The sequence below is a fragment of the Fulvia fulva genome, chromosome 9, assembly GCF_020509005.1.
Source record: "Fulvia fulva chromosome 9, complete sequence".
Lineage (NCBI taxonomy): Eukaryota > Fungi > Ascomycota > Dothideomycetes > Mycosphaerellales > Mycosphaerellaceae > Fulvia > Fulvia fulva.
Genome location: NC_063020.1, coordinates 508,399 through 529,953, shown reverse-complemented (window position 1 = coordinate 529,953; position 21,555 = coordinate 508,399). Strand labels below are relative to the sequence as shown.

General features: G+C 49.3%; 9 protein-coding genes across 9 annotated transcripts; 7 read left to right on the top strand and 2 right to left on the bottom strand.

Annotated features, from left to right (window-relative positions):
* Positions 1-216: 216 nt before the first annotated feature.
* CLAFUR5_08906 (60S ribosomal protein L27-B) lies at positions 217-922 on the top strand (the record flags this gene model as incomplete). The annotated part of the gene is made up of 5 exons (XM_047908054.1): positions 217-223; positions 367-411; positions 461-510; positions 561-858; positions 915-922. The coding sequence occupies 5 exons, from the start codon at positions 217-219 to the stop codon at positions 920-922; spliced, it is 408 nt and encodes a 135-aa protein (XP_047766049.1).
* A 363-nt stretch (positions 923-1,285) lies between these two features.
* On the top strand, positions 1,286-2,083 carry CLAFUR5_08905 (uncharacterized protein; the record flags this gene model as incomplete). Its single annotated transcript, XM_047908053.1, has 2 exons — positions 1,286-1,464; positions 1,516-2,083. 2 exons carry the CDS (start codon positions 1,286-1,288, stop codon positions 2,081-2,083), a joined length of 747 nt encoding a protein of 248 aa, XP_047766050.1.
* Positions 2,084-2,426: 343 nt separating this feature from the next.
* CLAFUR5_08904 (uncharacterized protein) lies at positions 2,427-3,203 on the top strand (the record flags this gene model as incomplete). Its single annotated transcript, XM_047908052.1, has 2 exons — positions 2,427-2,587; positions 2,645-3,203. 2 exons carry the CDS (start codon positions 2,427-2,429, stop codon positions 3,201-3,203), a joined length of 720 nt encoding a protein of 239 aa, XP_047766051.1.
* Positions 3,204-3,379: 176 nt separating this feature from the next.
* Positions 3,380-4,232, top strand: CLAFUR5_08903 (uncharacterized protein; the record flags this gene model as incomplete). Its single annotated transcript, XM_047908051.1, has 3 exons — positions 3,380-3,540; positions 3,592-3,673; positions 3,738-4,232. The coding sequence occupies 3 exons, from the start codon at positions 3,380-3,382 to the stop codon at positions 4,230-4,232; spliced, it is 738 nt and encodes a 245-aa protein (XP_047766043.1).
* Positions 4,233-4,612: 380 nt separating this feature from the next.
* CLAFUR5_08902 (Cullin-3) lies at positions 4,613-7,348 on the bottom strand (the record flags this gene model as incomplete). The annotated part of the gene is made up of 3 exons (XM_047908050.1): positions 4,613-6,664; positions 6,715-7,098; positions 7,298-7,348. 3 exons carry the CDS (start codon positions 7,346-7,348, stop codon positions 4,613-4,615), a joined length of 2,487 nt encoding a protein of 828 aa, XP_047766284.1.
* Positions 7,349-9,252: 1,904 nt separating this feature from the next.
* CLAFUR5_08901 (uncharacterized protein) lies at positions 9,253-9,759 on the top strand (the record flags this gene model as incomplete). Its single annotated transcript, XM_047908049.1, has 2 exons — positions 9,253-9,505; positions 9,536-9,759. The coding sequence occupies 2 exons, from the start codon at positions 9,253-9,255 to the stop codon at positions 9,757-9,759; spliced, it is 477 nt and encodes a 158-aa protein (XP_047765823.1).
* A 96-nt stretch (positions 9,760-9,855) lies between these two features.
* Positions 9,856-10,763, top strand: CLAFUR5_08900 (Dothistromin biosynthesis peroxidase dotB; the record flags this gene model as incomplete). The annotated part of the gene is made up of 2 exons (XM_047908048.1): positions 9,856-10,646; positions 10,706-10,763. The coding sequence occupies 2 exons, from the start codon at positions 9,856-9,858 to the stop codon at positions 10,761-10,763; spliced, it is 849 nt and encodes a 282-aa protein (XP_047765828.1).
* Positions 10,764-12,213: 1,450 nt separating this feature from the next.
* CLAFUR5_08899 (uncharacterized protein) lies at positions 12,214-12,621 on the bottom strand (the record flags this gene model as incomplete). Its single annotated transcript, XM_047908047.1, has 1 exon — positions 12,214-12,621. One exon carries the CDS (start codon positions 12,619-12,621, stop codon positions 12,214-12,216), a length of 408 nt encoding a protein of 135 aa, XP_047766514.1.
* An 891-nt stretch (positions 12,622-13,512) lies between these two features.
* On the top strand, positions 13,513-14,823 carry CLAFUR5_08898 (uncharacterized protein; the record flags this gene model as incomplete). Its single annotated transcript, XM_047908046.1, has 1 exon — positions 13,513-14,823. One exon carries the CDS (start codon positions 13,513-13,515, stop codon positions 14,821-14,823), a length of 1,311 nt encoding a protein of 436 aa, XP_047766515.1.
* Between the last annotated feature and the right edge of the window lie 6,732 nt (positions 14,824-21,555).

Below are 21,555 nucleotides of genomic sequence, written 5' to 3'. Positions count from 1 at the left end.
CAGCGCAAGCGCGTCCGACAACAAACGCTGACAGCGACAGGGATCTGCATAGCAACCGGCGGGTCCCGCTGTTAGCTCTTCTCGCTTCGACGGAACATCTTCGGAGGGAAGGCACGCCAAGGAAGCACAGAGAATTGTGACTTCCCTTTCGAAGTTCGGCTTCGACGTTTGCGCTCTGCTCGACAAGGACGTTGCTATCCATCCACAACCACCACAATGAAGTGTACGTATATTGTACAGTTCTGCATATCGGCGACGATATTGCGCAACGTCAAGCGCGCTCCCTCGTGAGCGTCGCTGTTGCAGCATGATCCAATGCGACGTGCACACCGCATGATCCATAGCGACATGCTAATACTTGAACAGTCCTCAAGGTCGGCCGTGTGGCAATTATCAGCCGTGGAAGATATGGTACCGAACCTCACTTTCATGGTGGCGCTGACATGCTGACATTGTGTAGCCGGCAAGAAGGTTGTGATCGTACAGCCACAAGATAATGGCAGCAAGCTCGTGAGTTGTCCCGTTTGCGCTGTCGTGGTTGAGCATACTAATTTTTGAAGCACCCCTTCCCTCACGCCCTCGTCGCCGGCATCGAGCGCTACCCACAGCAAATCACCCGCCGCATGAGCAAGACCCGCCAGAACAAGCGCAGCAAGGTCAAGCCATTCATCAAGGTCATCAACTACAACCACCTGATGCCAACCCGATACACCCTCGAGCTCGAAGGCCTCAAGGGCGTCGTCACCAACGAGACTTTCACCGACGTCACCCAGCGCGAGGAGGCCAAGAAGGTTGTCAAGAAGGCTCTCGAGGAGCGCTACACCAGCGGCAAGAACCGATGGTTCTTCACCCCTCTCCGTATGTGAAGATTTTGGGAAGAAGTGGGGACAGAGTGGATGCTAATGATATGACAGGTTTCTAGATGTAACGCGAGGGATATGGGACGTGGAACGATGGCATGGACTCGCGCATTGATGACTGCAGAAGCGGTCTGGGCAAAATGACTCTGTAGGCACTCTTTGTAGTAGCCACAAATGATACCTGAAACAGCCAGCCTACCTGGCGAAGTCCATGAACATCGATTTTCTCACACCTTCTCTCGTGCAGACGTGCTGACTTTGCTCGCAGTCGGAACACGTTCTCCGATCTCCGTTTTGCTGCCTCACTCTGGGCGCCTGTTTTCACATGCCCCCCACCTTCTCACAGTGCTTTGATCTGGAAGCGCTGGCTCACATCTTCCAACTTGCAACACACACGACTTCGACAATACCACCGCAACCACGAGATGGCTTCACCACCAACACCAAACATCACGAACACCGCGCAAGAGGCCGCAGCCGTTGTCGCTCAGATTCGTGATGATGCCGCCACACGCCTACGCACCGCCTTTCCGTACTTGAAGACTGAGGCCTTGGACAATATTCTGAACCACATCTTTGCTGCCGAAAGCATGATCACCGCGCAGTAAGACGAATAAGTGCTCGTTGCGCGACTCATGCACTAATTGCTTTCTAGAGACACAGCCATGACAGCCTCGAAAGCGAACAAGTGCTTCACCGACCTGCCGCCTGAACTACGAACCCGAATCTACGAGATGGCACTCATCAGCGATGACAAGATCGAAATCCAGACTCTACGCCTAATGGAATACGATGACACCATTATGGTTCAAGCAGACGCGCGTGCCGCTCTACTCAGCGTCAATCGCCAAGTTCGATCTGAGACACTGCCCGTATACTACGGCAACAACACCTTCAAAGCCACCTTCGGACGAGGTTGGGATATATCTTGCACCGGTGCATCCAAGGTCGTGGTCGATTGGGCCAAAATGATTGGGCAAGAGCAGGCTGGAATGCTCTCGAAGCTCAACATCGAGTTTCCAGGCGACTGCCACGAAGGCTTAATCTACCAGCTCCCATACTACTCCACTGGAATGCTCACAGCCGCCAAGCGCGGTCATCCTGTGGAGCTATTGTCTAGGGACGACATTTTGCGAGTCCTTGGACTCGAAGCTTTGGGGATCAAGAGGGAAGCTATCGGAGTATTCTACGGCATAGACGCTGCGGGAATCTGGTTCGAATAAAGCTAGGTTGTGCTGAAAACCTGAGCTTTCGCGGAGGATCCCACGATCGAAGACTTGGAGAAGCGGCCTAGGCGGCGACCTAACGTCGCAAGAGCTTAGAGCCGTGCGAGACCCTATTCACGGAGATGGATATTGAAATGCTTCGCTATGATACTCGATCGGGCAGCTGACAGTGTCGAGTGAGTTTGATTGCACTACAGGAAGGACATGAACTTTTCGGCCCTTGCATGTGGTGCGGCGGGACTTCCGCGAGCAGCACATCCCTCTTCCACCTTCAATTTGAATTTCCCCTTGCATTCTTTGCCTCATCCAAGGACACACAACTCTCAGCACGACAGCAAGCATGGCCACCCCAACCACCAACGAGAGCAGCATGGCGACCGCCGACATCCTCGATGGCGCACACTCGAAGCTGCGTCGCGCTTTTCCATTCATGAATGCATCGGGCACCGACAGCGCCGTCGCAGAGATCACACAACAGCTTCAGGACAGGCTCAAAATGCTGTAGGTAGTCCCTGTGACACATTCGAGCGGACCTGCCATGGCCGCTTCGAAGTCCAGATTCAGCTTCAACAAGCTACCCGCCGAGCTACGTGTTCGCATCTATGAGCTCGTCCTGGCCAAAGACGAAGATGAGCCCTTCGAGGTTCAGAGCTGTGTAAGCGATGACTGTCATCGCCGTCCGACTCAGCACACAAGACAATACCACTTACCACCAATCCTCCACGTCTCACGCCAAATCCGTCATGAAGCAGGCCCAGTCTTCTACAACAATACACCGTTCATCGCGACCCTCTACAATCATCAGTCGCCACAAAAGGCGGTCAACCAGTGGTTGAAGGTGATCGGTAAGAACCAGGCCAAGGAAATTAACAACCTACTCATCCGGTTCCCCAAGGGTGGCTACAGCTGGACGGACGAAGAGACGTCCAACATGATGGAGCAGCCGGGAGCTGAGGATGCCGACTTCTTCCGTGCTGTGACTGCTTTCCGCAGCGTCAATACCTTGACAAAGAGGGCTGTTTGCGAAGCGCTGCAACTTGGCAAGCATGGGTTGGCGGACGACAAGATCAAGGTGGCATATGAGGAGTTGTTTGGTGGGTGCGAGTACTTTGAATGATGAGCCAAAGGCACTACAAACAGAAGGGTGTTGGCTAGTGGGGTCATGATTCGCGGCTTGGTCTTGCATGTGATGTGGCGTCCTTGAGTCAGCAAAATTTCTCTTGCAGATCAGACTTGCACCTTCATCTTCATCTTCATCTTCTTGACACATACCAACAACACACTTCATCAAAGATGAACACCACCGCGAACGACGAGATCACCACCGCCACCTCTGCGATCCTCGATGGCGCAATCGCGAAATTGCGCGATACCTTCCCCTTCATGGACCCTACACGCCTTGAGGCCATAGTTGCCAAAGCATCAGCACAGATACAGCACGACCTTCACTTGCTGTGAGTGACTCAAGATTGTGTTGTCGAGTTCCAGTACTGACAGTTCGACAGCGAGCCCGCATCAACTGCACGCAGGGCCCGTTTCGACCTCAACAAACCTCCCGCCGAAATCCGCATCACTATTTACGAATTGGTGCTTGCCAAAGGCGACTCGAGTCACCATCAGATCCAGGGGCAAGATCCCGATGGACGTACAGCACGTCGCTGGCCCGGCTGCCTCCGGAAACCGACCCCCATTTCCAAAGATTCTCCACATCAACCGCCAGATCCGCAACGAAGTCCTCCCCATTTCCTACAAACAGACCCCCTTCACACTCACATTCCTAAACAACGAAGAAGTGGTCCCACACGAGCCAGTGCCCAAGTGGCTCGATCTCATCGGGCCGACTTCAGCTAGCTTGATCAAGCACTTCGAGGTTTTCTTCGAGGACATGGACTATCTGGACGTTGCGATGTGTATAGACCAAGCTAACAAGTGGCACAAACGTGGGCGAAAAGGTCGCATGCCAATGACCATTTATAATGTGCGCAAGCGCGACATCGTCAAGGCACTACTGCTGGACAGGAGTAGTGTTCCATATGATGTCATCAAGGCTGCGCGATGGGATAGTGATTTGGATGGCTCGGTCTACAAGTTCCAATACAAGGACCAGGAAACTGGCGAGGGAGAGCGGAGTGGTGGCGCGGAGTAGAACAGTGAAGGTGAGACCCTGAACGACGAGGCGTGGAGCATGAGGGAGGAGGTGTAATCATCAATCTCCTGAGCGTACGGATAGAGCATCTTCCATCAAGCGCCATATACGACGATGACGGTCTCAGGAGAACGCCTCCGGCACCTGCAATACAAGTCTCTTCATTCGCTTGGGTATCTACCTCATCGCAGCCAATGTATCCTCTACGCCCGACACCGCGCTACATAGCAAGACGCACCCAAGCTGTCGTGATCGCCCGCCCAAGCGCCACGCTGATGTTCCATGATCCTTTCTGTGCGCCGAACTATGCTCGTCCCGTACCGTACCGTATTCCATGCCATACCAAACGCCGTCGCAATGCTTCTTGTATCCATCCTCTCTCAAGCCAAGTACCGATAGCTCGGCACAGGCGCATTCTCCAGCCGCTCCAAGTACTCCCGCTCAATCAAGCTCTCGATTCGCTTCTTGATCATGTTAAGGTCAGGCTTGAACTGGCCTGATAGAACTGCGATGGTCTCTTGCATGAGAAGGGCATGCGAAAGCTCCTTGCGGGACTTCATGATGCGGACGACGGCAGCTTCGATCACGAAGCCGCGGCTGTCGTTGTTCTTCTTTTCGGTCTCCTTGCGTTCGCGGTCGTTCTCAACCTTGTTGCCGGCGGAGACTACGTTGACCTTGATCCTGAGGTATGGCGACTTGAATTCCTCGTTGAATGAGAAGCGGTCACCTGGCTTGACCTCGCGGCTCATGGGCTCCTTGATGAGGAAACGAGTCTTGGGGGCAACCGCAAGTGACTGCAGGTTTCGTGTTAGAGCGTTCATTGGGATGTTCGTCTTGGCTTCGATCTCTTCCAGCGTCAATTTGTTGCTGGCAGGTGTCTCGCCCCAGAGGAGCAGAATGATGGCAGCATATGTCGAGCAGTTCACATCGTACGTCTTGCGCATGCCTTCTTTATTACAGACAGAGACCTTCATGTCAACGTCTCCCATGTTGGTCTGCCAAGAGAGCTTTCGGCCAGAGTGCTTCTCCGCATAGAAACGCTCGAGTCCTGCTCTTACTCGATCGATTGAAGTTGGGAAGATGATCTTGGCCTTCTCTTCGCCGTCGCCCTCGTTTGTGCTGCGGAATGCTTCCAGTGGCCATGTCATCGAAGTCAACACCAGCACGTTGAGGTCGACACGCTTCCGATCCGCATCGCCAAGCCCGGCAACATAATCCTTGTAGTTCTTGGTCAGATCCTCGCTCAGAGACATGTCCTTGAACATTGCTTCCAGCTTCATCGTGAAAGCGTTGCCAAGCTCCATCTTCATGCGAGCAATCATCTGCTTCTCCACGTCGGTGCTCTGGCTCTTCTTCAGAATCAGCCGCTTGCACAGATGCTTCTTGTAGTATGTCTCGAACACATCCTTGTCCTGGAGATAGCGAAGGAGGACGATTGCCTTTTCGAGCGTCTGGTCGATCTCGATGTCGGTCTTATCTCGAATGCCCTTCTTCATATTATCGTCGATGAACAGCGAAACATACTCGCTGCCGCGAGCGAATGAGTTGATGTTCTCAGACATGCTGCGAGTGAGCGCGGTCTGTATGGTCTGGTCTTTGTTGAATGAATTATCCCAGATCTTATCGAAACGGTCCTTGAGGTCGAGAATATCTGCCACCCACTGTAGTGCAGCTTGCGTCTGCTGGTTGATCTGCTTTCCGCTGCCGGCTTTCGACTTCTCAGCTCCAGCATCCGCATCATCTCCAGTGGGGGCAGCCGCAGCAGGTGCTGTTGAGGCTGTTATCGCAGCTTCGTTGATCCTGCCACCCATCTCGGAGACCAGGTTTTGCAGGGCTTTGGTTAGTTCCGGCTTCTGGGGGTTCACGCGTGCTTCCAGGTCGAAGACAAGATGCAGCGCATCAAACTTGTCGTTGTCCACCATGTACCGCACACCGCTATCCATTTTGATCAAGCCTTTCATCTTGTTCTTGATCAGCTCATCCTCGACCACCTTCTGAATCTTAATAGCAGTGGCTTCGGAAAGTGTCGATCTGCATCTGTCACTCTCCTCATCTATCCGCCGCTTTGCATGATGGCAGTATGTTCCTGCGTCCGACTCTTTCAATAACCGCTCGCCTTCCTCCCGGTAGAAATTTGCGCTCTCTTGTAGGAAGACCTGTTCGAAACGTTTGAGGTACAACTTGTCCTCCTCCATCTCCTGATCTGACTCGTACAGTCCTTCCAGCATGTAGACGTTCGACTTGATGAGGTACTTGTCGATGCTTTCGCCGTCTCGGTCCATGGCGATCTGGTCGAGGATGATGCCGGTGAGGATCTGGAGGATGTCGGGCGCGGATGCTCTCACGGGCGTTCGTAGGATCTGATCGCGGAAGAGGCCCATGGACTTGGCGTAGATTGATGGCTGGCGGTGATCTGTGCAGTAGACGCGGTCCTGCGGCGTGTTAGCATTCCATAGGCAAGCGTATTCGTGTTTCCGCCTACCATGTACATCAGCACGTCTGTCAACATGCCCATGCAAACCTGGTGGTCCTCCCATGACTCCTTGAGAGAGCGCAGCACACTCTCGCCTGTCACTCTCCGCTCAGCAGTAGTCGCCAGTGTCCGTCCGATGTCATCTGCCAGCAGCCATGGCGCATTCAGGAGCTTCACTATCCGGTTCCGCACGGTGTCTCCCAACCACCGCTCCTCGAATTGCGCGACCTTGTTGTACAGCTCATCGCCCTTCTTCTTCAGCACGATCTTGTACGCGTTTCGGTACAGCTCTTCGAAGGACAGTTGGGAAGCGTTCTTGGTGTGGATCTCGACGAATGCCCGCTCCAGTGTCGCCCATGTCGCCTCGAAGTCAACGTCGCCGCCGGCTAGACCCTGTCGGCGCACGGCCATGTCAGTGTCTGATGTATGCGTGTATGTGGTGTGGTTTGAGTGGTGGGCTAGCAAGTTTGCAGGAAATGAGGTGTTGCTTGTCACCAACAGCGTAAATGTATTTGTTCGTGAGGCGGGGCACGGTGTGAATGTGAATGTGAATGTGAACGGGTTAATGGTGGATGGTGATTGCAGAACTTACTCGTCGCGGAGGGCGAATCTTTGCTCGACCTCTGCCTGCGAGCGAGGCCATTCTGTCGCCGCGCTTTGTCTCACGGCAGCATGCAGCTCGGTCTTGCTGTCGTGGTGGGGTGGATGTTGGCTTGTCGTGAGGTGGGAACGGATTGCTACTGAAGGGATCTCCGCGATGTTAGCAGACAATATCAGCGAGAGGCACGAGCAGCTGAGAGGCAGATAAGCTTCGGGCGTGGCATGTGGTGCTAAGTGAAGGAACATGTTCCGCATGCAGAAGCACCAGCGACGAGGCATGTGGCGCTGAGTTTAGCCGACGAGTCGCCTAGAATGCAGGGTCCAGCATGCAAGAAGCAGGAACGCAACACTTGGGCAATCTTTCTTTGCATACAGTCCTCCTGCATTGTCCAGAGGACTCGCAGCATGGCCATGTGACTTCAGGACGTATGGTCTGGTCATGGTTGAATGCTCTCGTGGCATTGCCCGCGATGGCTTCACTAGCAGCACATTGCCCTCTTCAGCACACATCACTCCTGGCTACAACATGGCCCCAGAAGGTTTGGATAGGTACCGCCAACATCGCAGTGAGTGTTTCGTAGCATGTGAGGACTGCAGTGGCAGCCTAGTCTGGTCTGGTACTCACAGCCGCTTTTGCCACGGCGAAGCACAGCCAAGACATGCCCAGGACTGCCTAGGACCGTAACATACATGTACGAGAGTGCACTCGATCTAAGGCTTGGCATCGACCTCGTTGCATATATAACAGTCACTGAGGCGCCTTGCGATTCCTTGTCCTCTCCTCAGAGGCTGCTTGCTCAAAGACGACAATCCAAAACTTGGGTTGCGGCACGAACATTGACACCGAACCGACGGAACAACGTCGAAGGATGTCTGATGAGGCATGGCAAACCTGATGAAGGCCTATGCCCGAGCAATTTGGCTCCCCCACTGCTCGTAGCGATTGAATTTGACAGCGGTGGCCTTCATCAAAAGCATCCGGAGCGCTGCTGTATCCTCAAAGCCGAGCCGAAGTTGTAGTTCCGTCGGAAAGACCTCGACATCGACAGACAACAATTTGAACTTGTCTGACGACCACGCGGAAACCCGCATTCGCCGTTGCAGCAGAGCCTCACACATCACAGCAATTTGAAATTTGAAGCTAACTTTCATCCCAGTTCTCGATCTTGCGACAAGTCTGCGATTTGTCGCAGCCAACCATAAGCAGCTTTGATGTCGCGGAGCACAAATCCACGGAAAATGCGGTACAAAGTTGCTGATCTTCCTTCGAACGGGCTGCGGACGCAAGTTGTCTCGGCAAAACAATATTTCCAGGCAGGTAGGATTCTCGCGCGCCAATCGCAGCGTTGAGAATGACCTCCGATATGACAGCATACGCAAGACAGACCGCGCTGATTTTCTCACGCATTCATGCCAAAGCTCGCCATCTGCCGACGCTCGAGACGACTTGACTGCCAGGATATGGCTCTTCAAACAACACAAATCGCCCATGAGCAGTCTTCCAATGAAACAACGCTACAGCGCATCAGGGACCTGCAGGGCAGATGTCATCTTCAGGCACTTGGTCTTCATGGCACGCTAGTACTGCTAAGCAAACGCTTTTTGCTTTACCAAGTACGCCACCGATGCTCAAGGCATACCCAAACCCCAGCTCCGGCACCACACTCCGCGCATTCGAATGTCGATCCGGGCTTCTCCGGCTTTCAGACGTCACACCCCCAGAACTCACGGCAATGTTTGCACGCGAAGCTCAAAGCCATGTCTTTCTTGGGCTTTGCCGCAGCTTCATCATCCATGTGATGTGGGGATCGTGGAGTCGTTGGTCGCTAGCGTGAGGGCAGCGTCGTAACGTGGTTGTGCTTCTTGTGATCTCGTCCAGATATAAGAACCTGCTTGCGGCCTTCTCATTGACGATCTCACGCATTCACCAATTTCACTACCACCACCATGAAGTACTCACTCGTACTGTTGGGCTCGGCCCTTACGGCCAATGCCTTCCCTAGGATTATGGAAATGAACAACCAAATGCTGGAGACCCGCGACGCCGCGTTCTACGAGGCTGTCCATGAACGCTCCCTCGAGGAGAAGCGACAACTCCCCAGCACGACAGCAGCACAAGCTTACAGCAAGTCCCGTGGCAACTGTGGTGTTATCGACTGCCTCGTCTTCGACGCCGATAAGCAATACGTCTCGACTACTAGTGAGCACGCATACTGAACGCTTGCGCTAGATCAGATTCGAGGACTATGCCCGGGACTGAACGCTGCTGCCAACCACGAATACCTTGACAGGTCTGGCGTGGTGGGAATTCAGAACACTATCACCGGTCTGGGTCAGCTCTACGGCATGTCGGTTGACCTTGCTGGTTTTTTGGCTGCTTATGGTATCATCTTCGATGGAGACCCAGTGCTTGGCACCTGGTCTATTGGGCAAGTGTCGCCTCCTCCAGCTTGATACCATCGCTAAGACACATCCAGCGGGCCATCACCAACAGACGTTCTCACCGAAGCCATCCTCGGACAGGCCCAGGGTATCTCCTGGTCACACAACATGTACGAAGGTGACTCCTCGATCGCTCGCCAGGATGCCTACCTCAACAACGGTGATGCACACTCTCTAATCGTCTCGCGTGTCGCCGCCGCCTACAAGTCCACTGCCGAGGCTACCGGTGACTCCAGCAGGGGACCAGACCGATACACTATCGACAGTCTTGCCCAGGACTTTGTCACCAAGGCCGATTACTCGGAGAAGAACAACGCGTACTACTTCGCCCCGCCATTCTCCACCACCCTAGTGACCCCTGCCGCATACAACTTCATTCTCAACTGCATGAGCAACCACACCGCCGAGGAGCCTAACGGCTATCTCAACGGTGAGATGTTCAAGCAATTCTTCGGCGTCGAGGGAGACAGCCCCGATAACTTCAAGTGGCTCCCTGGTCAGGGGCGCATCCCCGAGAACTGGTACCGCCGCACATCAACCAACCATTACAACGCCGCCAAAGTCTTCACCGACGTGATCCCAACGTTCCTCGCCTACCCCGACGCATTCCGTCTCGGCGGCAACACCAACGGCGTCAACACATACGCAGGCGTTTCCCTCACCGATTTCACCGGCGGCGCATACAACCTCAGCAACCTCCTCAGCTTCGAGAACAACAAGCCAGATGGAAGCTACGCGGCCTGCTTCTTCGCCTCGGCTGTTCAGCAGGGAATTCCAGGTTTCGCGAACTTGCCACTGGCGCAGTTGTCGCCGATTACGGATTTGCTTAATAACTTCATTAAGCCGATTATTCCGGAGGGCTTTGATTGTCCGGAGGCTGATAAGTTTGATCAGACTTTGTAAGTTCGCCCTGTAGTATTTGTGCTGGGGAATATCTACTGACTCTTCATCGATACAGGTTCAACCAGTTCCCAGGCCACAAGTACCGCCCAACCGGCCCGGCGACCAACTACTAGATAAGATTGGAAATGTGGTGGATCTGGATAGTCGAATAGGCATGATTTCATGATTGCTACGGCTGACGTATATTGTTATTGCTACAATACTTCACTACAATTCCTTGAACTTGACAAGTTCACCCTCTGTCAACATTTTCCAAGGACCACACATAGCCCCTTCTCATCCTGGCATCCAAAAACTCTCCAGGCTTCAAAACAAGCCACGTGCCAAGTCGGCATTTCTCCTGAGCCCAGATAGGAGAACGTTGACAAGCTTTTTCACCTTTGTCTACGCACCGTCCGATCGGCACTCCTGGGGTGATGTCGGAAGACGACGTCAGTTTCTGTACGCAGAGGTGCGCAAGGGGAGCTGGCGTGATTACGGTATAGTCTCAATGGGGAAGGCATGAGGTTCAAGCGGCTGGGTCTTGTTTGCTGGGTGCAGTTCTTGGGTAGTTCATGCTCGCTGGAACAGGAGATATCTATCTGCTTGTGAAGACAGCGCTGGGGCTATACTATCGTATGCATTAAGAGCGCTTCCAATGATCCGACCAACAAGACTTTGCAAAATGTCGAGAATCGCGTATGAAGGTAAAGTGGACGATATCCCACTCGCCTGTATGCAAAAAGAGGCACTGTAAGACTTGGACCTACTCGATGGTGATTTCACACTGCAGTTAGTAGATATATTGAGGACGAATTGTACTAGCGTACTCGCTATACACGCCTATGGTGAGACATTCTCTCTAGACTAGACGAGCTCTAGACAGACGTGTAGGTACGCCTTGAGACGAAGATCTTTATGCGCGCGCTGTAAGAATCTTAGTCGATTGCACGGATTGACACTCGTGTACGCTAACTGATCCCCAATGAGAAGATCTGGTTTACACTGCAGGCCCCTGATCTCGTGATGCCAAGACTTGATCGCCGTGTAGCTTTTTGAAGGCTTCTCAATGATTTTATGACTTTTTGCCATCGCGACGAACGACTTGAACCAATGCCAAGCTACAGGTCAGACAGGCTCCAGAGTGCAAACAAGCCGCATTGTGACCTCTGATGGGCCAGCCAGCCCTTCTCGGAAATTGCAGGAAGGTGTCCAGCGCTCGAACGGCTTTCATTGTTCAATTCATGCCCACAATTCATGTACAAACAACAGCAGAAGTGACGCCCGGAAATCGTCGTCTCCAAATAACGCAAGACTGCCCAACCCGCCCGATTGATCCCCAGATAGCGCCATTTGCACCCATGTACAGAACGCTACATCGTGAAAGCAAGAATTGATGTCCAAAAAAGAAGTAACACTCCGCAATGTCCGACTCAAAATCAAAACAAGACTGTGAGACTCGCCCAATTGATTCTCAGAGAGCACCTGTTCCACCTAGGTACTTCTTCCACCTAGCTCCCGGTGCTCGCTACACCCATGTCCCCGAACACCCGGTCGCTTGGTAGTATCCAGCGGAACAAAGCGCTATATCTTCACGAGTCCATCCTGCTTGCATCGAACAGCATCCTTGTTTTTTCTGTACTCCTTGTCGTCCCCGTTAACGATACCTTCCTCTTCCAGCTTGTCCAGAAGGTCGAGCACATAGTCTTGATGATTCCAAACTCGTCTCTCGTTGTGAAGCACGGTGTTTTCGGCTGCAAGTTCGATATCTTTCAATTTAGATATTTCGATCCGACAAAGGGGTAGGCTCTCCAGGAATTTCTTAGAGGTTGTAGCGTCGCCTTGACGACTTTCATACTTGAAATTCTTTTCAGCTCCTTGGACATGGAAGATGACTTTCTCTTGATTGGAGCGGCCGTTTACGAAGAGAGCCCAGTGCTTGAAGAAGACGCCGTTGTCGTAGAGAGCAACGCACAAATTGGCAGTCGCCATGTTAAAAGTGTTTGGCTGGAAGGATTGTGGTAGTCTGGGATGTCGTCGTGGTTGTAGTAGATGTTTGAGAGACTGTGGTAATTTGGGAAGTCGTCGTGGTTGTAGTGGCTGTTTGGAAGAGAAAAGAAGAGGAAGACAGTGTAACAATAACAGATGGGTGGTGCTGAATGATACAGCAGTGTATATTGCTGGAGGCGGATGCCACTGTGCAGAGTGCTAGTCGACACGTTAAAGCTTTTTGCTTGGGATATTCAATGATGTTTCGAGGCAGCTCGAAAGATCAGAGTTCATTTATAGAAGTCTGCATCTGTGCAAGTAGAGGACAATCGGTCGGCTTACATGTATCCAAAGCATCACACTTGCTCGCAAGCCAAACGACTTCAAGCACTACTAGACATTGCACTTACTGGAGTTGTCATGAGTCAGGCGCGGCTCAGTTTCAGTCGGCGGTATGAAGTTCGATACATGTACCAGGAGTTTCGCCGTTCTTAGGCCCACAAGGTGCTGGAGGAATGCTTGAGAAGGTGGCTTTCACATGCGATCACAAAAGGGTGTACTCGTATTGCAAGTGGTTGACCAGAGTGAGCCTGCTCCAGCTTCGGTAGTGATGAGAAGGGTAAGAAAGGGAGTGAATGATAGTGAGTGTAACATGGCATTCCTTGCTCAAGGCCCTGTGGAGGGTCATTGATCAGGCTGTGGAGCCTGAGGCAGCAGTGCAGTCTTGGCGGTGCACGTACTTACTCATGTGCCACTTCCCTTCACCACACTACTCACTTTGCAAACTACATCGCGACCGACACAAACCACCATCAAATTAGTTAGACCAACTCGAGATTCGTCATTGTTGCGCACGCGCGCTTCTCTTCCACAACACATTCGTGCGCTGCCGACATGACCGATACCGAAGAGGCGCCATGCCTGCTCAACCCAGATGCGCCTCAATGGAACGAAAGACTTCTCAATGAGATGCATGCTGCCCTGGACAAGAACCCGGCCACAGATCTGCTATCGATGTTCACGGGCCAGTATCGACGCGAACACCGCAAGTCGGCGAATCTGTCCGAAGCTGGCAAGATCAACATGAAGGTCCTGGATCACCTTCTTGACGACTTCCAGGACGATCCGGAGATTGACTTGTTGTCTGCGATCCCGAGTGATTACAGCAGGCGACTCGCCTTTGCGGTCGGGCCTCAAGTCGCACCTAGTGAAAAAGACGACAACTCTGGAGTCATGGACCTCGAACCTGACTTTCGCGAGGAACTGGACCATGCCGATACCTCTCATGTAGTGTTCCCACTGTCCGAGCGGGTGCGAAGCCTGCTGTCAATTTGCGCCAATAGCGCCGACACACCAACGGGAGACGAGTCGCTCACGACCGCTGTGATAGATCTTGTTTGGAAATCCCCAAAGCTATGGGAAAGCACTGTGAGAGGAGTAGTGGTAAAATGCAGCGATGAAATCGCGGCTAAGGTTGTCGCGGGAAACAGCGACAGCCACTGGACAGAGTACACAACTTTGGAGTATCTCGCCGAGAAAGCACCAAGTATTCCTGCCCCGAAGCCACACGGCTGCATATCAATGGGGCCATACCGCGTAATATTCATGTCGTACGTTCCGGGAGTGACCTTGGGAAAGGTCTGGCTTGATCTTTCTCCTCTCCAAAAGTCATCCATACAGCAGCAGCTGGATGACATTTTTGCTCGCCTAGGAACCCTTCGCATGGAACCTGGGCGTATGCTTGGCGGTGTCCTTGAAGAAGGCGCAAAGGAGTCGTTGTTCGCAGGATGCACGGTACACAAGGGCATCACCACGACAGCTCAGTATAGCGACATGCAGTTCTCTGCCAAGCACCGCGGAAGCAAGACATACGTCAAGCTCCTTAGGTCATTCGTGGACCATGACCAAGGATCTCTCCATAGTAGTCCAGTTTTCACTCATGGTGACTTTCGACCGGACAACATCATGGTCGACCTCGGGCCAGAGACCAACATTGTCTCCGTCACTGGTATCATCGACTGGGAGGACAGCGGCTTCTATCCGGACTACCTTGAATGCACCGCCGCAACACGAACGTTGAGCGTGAGGGACGAGCATGATTGGTCCGATTGGTTTCTCCACCTACCGAACAGCATCTCACCCTCACGATTCCCTGAGCGGTGGCTTGTTGACCGGCTCTGGCAACATCACCGTATGCACGTTTAGGTCTCACGCCACGAAGACTCGGGGCGATGCGACCGCATGACCAGGCTCAGGTGCAGTACCCCGAGAATACCTACGGCAGACTGATCAACAAACAAACGAGTCAAAAATGAGGTGAATGACTTGATTGTTTGTACCCTGCTAGCTCGTGACTTGCCTTGCAAGTGAATACACAGCATCTGACTTACCTTGGTTGCTCAACTTGTGACGTGCCAAGACCTATATCGTCGTCGTTACTAGTGTTGCTGTCAGAGGTGTTGTTGCCGGAGTTCTCACCCTATTGAACAGCTCTTTCTCAATCGTTATCACCCCTTGCTTGCACCAGCTTTTCAAGGTCATTAGGTTGTTGATAGTGCTTGCTGCCATGTGCCTTCGCTTCGGTGTAAGAATATCACCTGCTTGACTAAACTGTCGCTCCGGCTCATTACTTATTGTAGGGCAGCAGTAGATATCGAGCGCCATTCGTGCTAGATTAGGCCATTACGGTAGCTTATCAACCCAATACTTGATAGGTGAATTAGTAATAGCAAGCTTAGCTTCAGGGCACCGCGGTAGGCGTATGTACTACTCTATCTTATCGAGGCCTCGTTAAGCGTAATCTTCGTCGCTCTCGTAATCTTCCACGAAGCCCTTATCGACGGTAAGGTGTAAGGACTGTTGCGGCTACTTCTTCTTGATCGTGACTAGCTTGTAGGTTAGCTAGAGCTTCGTTACCTCTTTCTTACGGCCTATAATCTACGTATTAGTAGGACCGAAGCGGCCATTACTTTCGTTATACTCAAGCTAACGCTACTTTATTCTTAGGTGTAATACGACTGCTACTACGTACACAGGCGTATCGTCTAATCGTATAAAGTATTCACTTATCTTCTACTAAGCAAGGTTAATCGCTATAGAGAAGTGACCCTCTACGGTTAAGGGTAGCTCGAGCTCCTTATCCGACACTCGTTCAAGTGTTATATTAGCCGTTATTCGAGACCGCGGTAGTGTACGCCGTAGTAGCTAAAGTAGATACCTCTCTCGCTACTCTTCGAAGTTTTATATTACGCGAGCGAAAGTAGGTAGTACCTACTAGATTATACCGAAGTTACCGCCGGCATTACCTTATAGAGTTATCGTTACGTCCTTTAACGGCCGAAGGATCTCGATATATCGCTTAATAATAGTCTAATCGTTAGCGGTAAGGGCATTGCGTACGATCGAAGGAGGTTTACGACTAGGCTCTATACCGCGCTCTATATAGCGGCGTAGGTAGTTATACTAGCTATCGACTTCTCGGCGTATAAACTCGTCGATAGCTAGTATTAGGTACGCGGCTCTCTCGGTACTATCGATATAGCTATTCTAGTGTATCTCGACGGCGTAGATAATGCCGTATATATCTTAAGCGCTGTCCGGCTTCGTTAGAGTAATAAGGTCAAGTTATAGTTAATCTAATAGCTCTAGGCGCTAAGGTAACGAGTTAATAAAATATAGTACGTAGTAAAGCTTACCGTATTGAAGTAAATGCCCGTATACTAGCGTATATAGTTACGTATAGCTACGGACTAGAGTTGTATCTCTACTATTAGACACCTAGCGACCTATAATAATATTAACTATTAATCTATAACTAATAGGTTATAAGCCCGGGGGCGTTATCCGACACCTATAGATATACTAGACACTACTAATACGTACTATAGTACTATAAACGACCTTTAGAGGTACTATCGTTGCCGCCGTAACGTTACTATTGCTATCGTATATACGCTAAGGCCGGAAATCAGAATTTTCACTAGACCCTTCGAGCGATACGACCGTAGGCTACGGCTATACGACGAGCGCTATATATATATATATACGGTTAGTAATACTACGTACTAAGGCCGACGCGCCTATAAACAAGCGGCGTCGTTATAGCTATCGCTAAACAAGGAGGTAACGGTAAAAGAACCGATATCCGACCTTTACGGCCTATATATCTCCCTTAGTAAAACAGGTCTATAGTACTACGGTACTTATATAATAGACATATATATAAGGGATCAGATTATATAGTCATAGACATATATATTAGGCTAAGTAGCTACAATATATAGAGTATAAGTACTCGTCCCTTCTTAGAGCACAAGTACTCGTTATCCTCTTTAGCTATTATGTCCTCGTTAATTGACGTCACTACTATTAAGATTACTAAGAACAAGTGTATCGAGCTACTAACTCGCCTAGAACAAATCACTATATAGATACGCTCTATCGATACACTACTTATTAAGAGCGGGTATTATTAACAACTCTATAAGGCTAGACCTACTTAAGACATAGATATAGGCGAAACCGACGCTATATATAACAAGCGGGCAGAGCCGTAGGATAAGAAGCGCTTCTAGGCCTACGCCGAGGTCCTTAATAGATATAGTACTACGGCCTACGAGATTGTTCTTAAGGCACGAGAAGCAAACAAGTTAGTATAATAGGCCCTCGACGACCTTAAGGTATAGTTTAAGAAGGATAAAATAAACTAGGCTCGGTAAGTACTTAAGAAGCTACTTACGACTCACCTCGCGTCCTTAAATAGCGACATTATAGTACTTAGTAACGTAATTAAGATACTATTAGTAGAACTAAAGGATATTGATATACTAGTAACTATACTAGACATCCTTCTAGTCTACTAGTTCCTACGAGCCCTATCTAACGAATATAACCAATTTATTATTAGCTACGTTAATAGTCACTCCTACTTCCTAGGCGAGCCGAATAGACTATAAGCGATACTAAACAATATAATAGCGGTAGTAGCTAGCTTCTAGCTAAGTATATAGTAGAATACCGCCTTCTACTATAATAATAATAACAATAGCCGTACCTAGCGCTACCGCGAGAGGCGCTTCGATTACCCTAAATATATATACTACCGTAAGTACTATAAAGGGGAGTACTAGAAGAAGAACCCCTCGCTTACGCTAGTAGGCTAGGCCGAGAAACAATAGCAGTAGCGATAGGATAATAAGCGGCGCCGTATCGACAATAATAATAGCGATAGTATATTAGTAATCGGCCTACTAACACCTATATAAGGGAAGTAACACCGTATATTTATCTAGGGTAGCGGACATTAGACCTACTTCTAATAGAACGTCTAAGAAGCTATAGCTATCTACTATAACCGTAACCTATACAATGTCTTTATCTATAAGGGCGCGCGTACTATAGGGTCCGGGAGAGATAGTTATTGTTCTACGAAGCTACGAAAGAGGAGCGCGAGGCGCGGCGAAGTTATAAAGTAAAGCTAAGCCGCGCTAACCCGATACGGAAGGTCCGCGGTTCAGCCGGGCCGACGTAGCTATAGTAGGGGGTCGCGGGGGTTGTAGGCTACCCGTAATAGTACCCCCCTTCCTAAAACACGCCTTAGTCCTCTAAGCGTTATCCACCTTATAAGGCTACTTACCTATCGAGCTCTATAATCGCGCGAACGCCTAATTATCCTCTAGTGCCCTATCGTTATCCGATAACATCGTATTCGCTCTATTAAGACTATCCTCGACCGGCTTCCTTCGAGAAACATATTGCCTAGTTAGCTAGCTTAACTTAGACCTAAGTCTATCTTCGGCTAGCGCTCGCGTATAATCCTTATAACTAAAGTTAGGTATTATTATAGGCTCTATAGGCTCTACTCGGGTGTCTTTCGGAATGACCCTAATCGTATTAAGCCCGAGCACCTTAGTAGCTAGTAGGGACTAGTCAGATAGAGCTACGAAGCCTATAGGCGTAGACAACTCCGGCCGGTTATAGTGAAAGTCTATAATAGCGGCGGCTACCTGTTTAAGGATGTCCTCTATAGGTTACTAGGTCTTACTATCCTCCTCGTTCTGATATCTAGCCTATTTCACCTTATACTATATATCTACCTTACGCTTATACCCCTTCTTTACCTTACATACCCGCTTACGGGTATATATATTAAGGATCTTTTCTACCTCGTATATATACGTAGGTGATGCTACTATATCGGCTACTATATTAGCCTCGGTAGTATTAGGTTCGATAGTTATCGGTAGTAGCGGCGCTAGATACTACCCTTTAAGTAGTAGGAAATCGGGGTGGTCGGCTCGTTATAGTAGTAAGGTATAGAAGTAGTTATTAAGTCCTACTAGAGCGTCTAATAGTTTTAGTTAATAAGAGAGTCTAGCCGGCATAACTTCCGTAATCTAGTAAGGGCCGGTATATCTCCTATCTAGCTTCTTAGATAGTCGAGTCGTACGGATGTTCTTAGTGCTAAGATATACCTAATTACCTACCTTATAGTCTAGAGAAATGCTTCGGTAGCGGTTTACTACTTCTACTTAGAGAGCTTATAACATTCGTATATTCTCTTAAAGGTGCTTATAAAGCTCGCAAATTCGACGTATAAAGGTTTCTACTAATCGCGTATCTAGTCGCTAGAGAGTAGTCAGTCCTCCCTCCTTTCTAGCGTTTAGGTCAACTCGCTCTAGAAACTTAGGGTTATAGCCTAAGGTAGCGTAGAACGGCGACATACTAGTAGTCTTAGACAGGTGATTGTTAATCGCGAACTAAGCAAGGCATAGCCATTCTGCCTAGTTATCCTATGCCTTATTAGTAAATATACGAAGATACTGTTCTATCGCCTAGTTAGTACGTTCTAACTATCTATTAGTTTCTAGGTGATACGAAGAACTTAGCTTACGATTTGTACGGAGAATCTTATAGAGTTTCTTCTAGAAGGTAGTAACCTACTACTTACTACGGTCTAATATAATAGTGTTAGGAAACTCGCGCCAACAGAACATATGTTTAAGGAAAAGCCTTGCCGTATTCTATACTATTATCGCGCTAATAGGGATTAGCTCGACTTCCTTAGTAAGCCTATTAGTAACGGTTATAATGTTGTTATAGACTATACCGTTAAGAGTACTATCTAGGAGTCCGATAACGAAGTCGACTACAATGTGTTTCTAAGGCCGATCTGGAATAGGAAGTGGCTATAATAATCCTAGTGGCTAGGAGTATAGAGATGTTGTTATACGGTAGGTACGGCAATTCGCGATATATCTACGTACGGATCTCGCTAATCTAGGCTAGTAGAATTCACGTACTACGAGTTTATAAGTACGAGCTCGTCCTAGATAGCCTACTACTAGAGCGTTATAGTTTATCTTAATTATCCTAGTCTATAAGGCTTAGTTATTTAGTACCTATAAGCTCTAGCCGTCGTATTGATTTCGAATATATAGTAGGTCGCTATCTACTATATAGTATACTAGGTAAATCTTTGCTCTCTATAGTAGTATAGGAGTACGGTCTTTCTATAGGTCCTTAATCGCGGTCTTAAGCTCGTTATTAGTTACGTACGCCGTCGACATTCGATACTCGAGTTCGGCTTCTCGCTAACTTTTACGCGTCGCCGGTTGTTTACTTTTACGCGTCGCCGGTTATTTAGTAGGCGTATCTCGTTCTATAGGTATAAACTCTTTAGCTTTAGGGTTCAGCTATACTAGTTCCTCTTCTTCCGGCGTATCTTCTACTATTGCCTATAGTAAGGCGATCTTAAGGAATCGCTTAGGAGGTAGCAATGTCTAATGCTAATGCTAGTTCCGAGGGTCGTCTACCCCTTACGGAAGGTCCTAGCTACGTCTCGTTAGGCTGTCTAGCTTTATACCTTAAAGTCCTAGACGGTATATTATCTTAAAGTTGAACTATAACAAGAACTTAGCCTAACGCGCTTGTCGCCGATTCAGCTACTTTGTCTTTATAAAGTATTCTAGGTTCTTATAGTCGGTATAAATCTTAACTAGCTATAAGTCCTTATTATCTACCTCGTAGGCGAGCTCGGGTCTCTATTCCTTAAAAGCCTTAATAATAGCTAATAGTTCCTTATTATAGATTTCATAATTGCACTCCTATAGACTTAACTTCTTCGAGTAGAAGGCTATAGGATGTAGCACACTATTCTCGTTATACTACAAAAGCACGCCGGCGTTTACAAAATCTAAAGAATCCGTCTCTACTACTGTTTCCCTACCTAGTACGTAATGTACGAGCATACCGGCTTTACTAAACGTAGCTTTCAAATTGTTAAAGGCTCGTTAGCAATCTAGTGACTATTAAATCCTTCTGTTCTTATGATTGCTTAGTCCGTCCGAATTGGTCAGGTTTATAAGAGGAGTAGCTATACGCGAAAATGCTTCGATAAACCGCCTATAGAAGTTAGCAAATCTAAGGAAGGCCTAGACATCCTTTAGGTTCTTAGGAGCTTTCTATGTCTAAATACATTCGAGTTTCTCGGGGTCTATCTCGATACCGTTAGGGGTTTTAATTAGCCTAAGATACTTTACCTTCTATTAGTAGAATTCGCTTTTGTCGATGTCTACTATAAGTCCTATATCGCGTAGCTTAGTAAGAACCTTCCGTACGTGTTCAATATACTCCTCTTAGGTGTCACTAAAGATAAGTACGTTATCTAGGTAGGCCGACACAAAGTCGTCTAGGTGTTCTTATAAGACCTTATTAATATATAATTAGAACGATGCTAGTCCGTTATACAAGCCGAATAGTAATACTAGACACTCGTAGATACCGTATCGTGTCGTAAACGCCGTTAACTACTCGTGCCCTTTAGCTATCCGTAACTTGTTAAAGGCTACTATAATATCTAGCTTCGTAAAGTACTTCTTACCGTATATACGGTTAAGCGTCTCTTATATTAAGGGAGTCGGATACCGGTTCTTAATA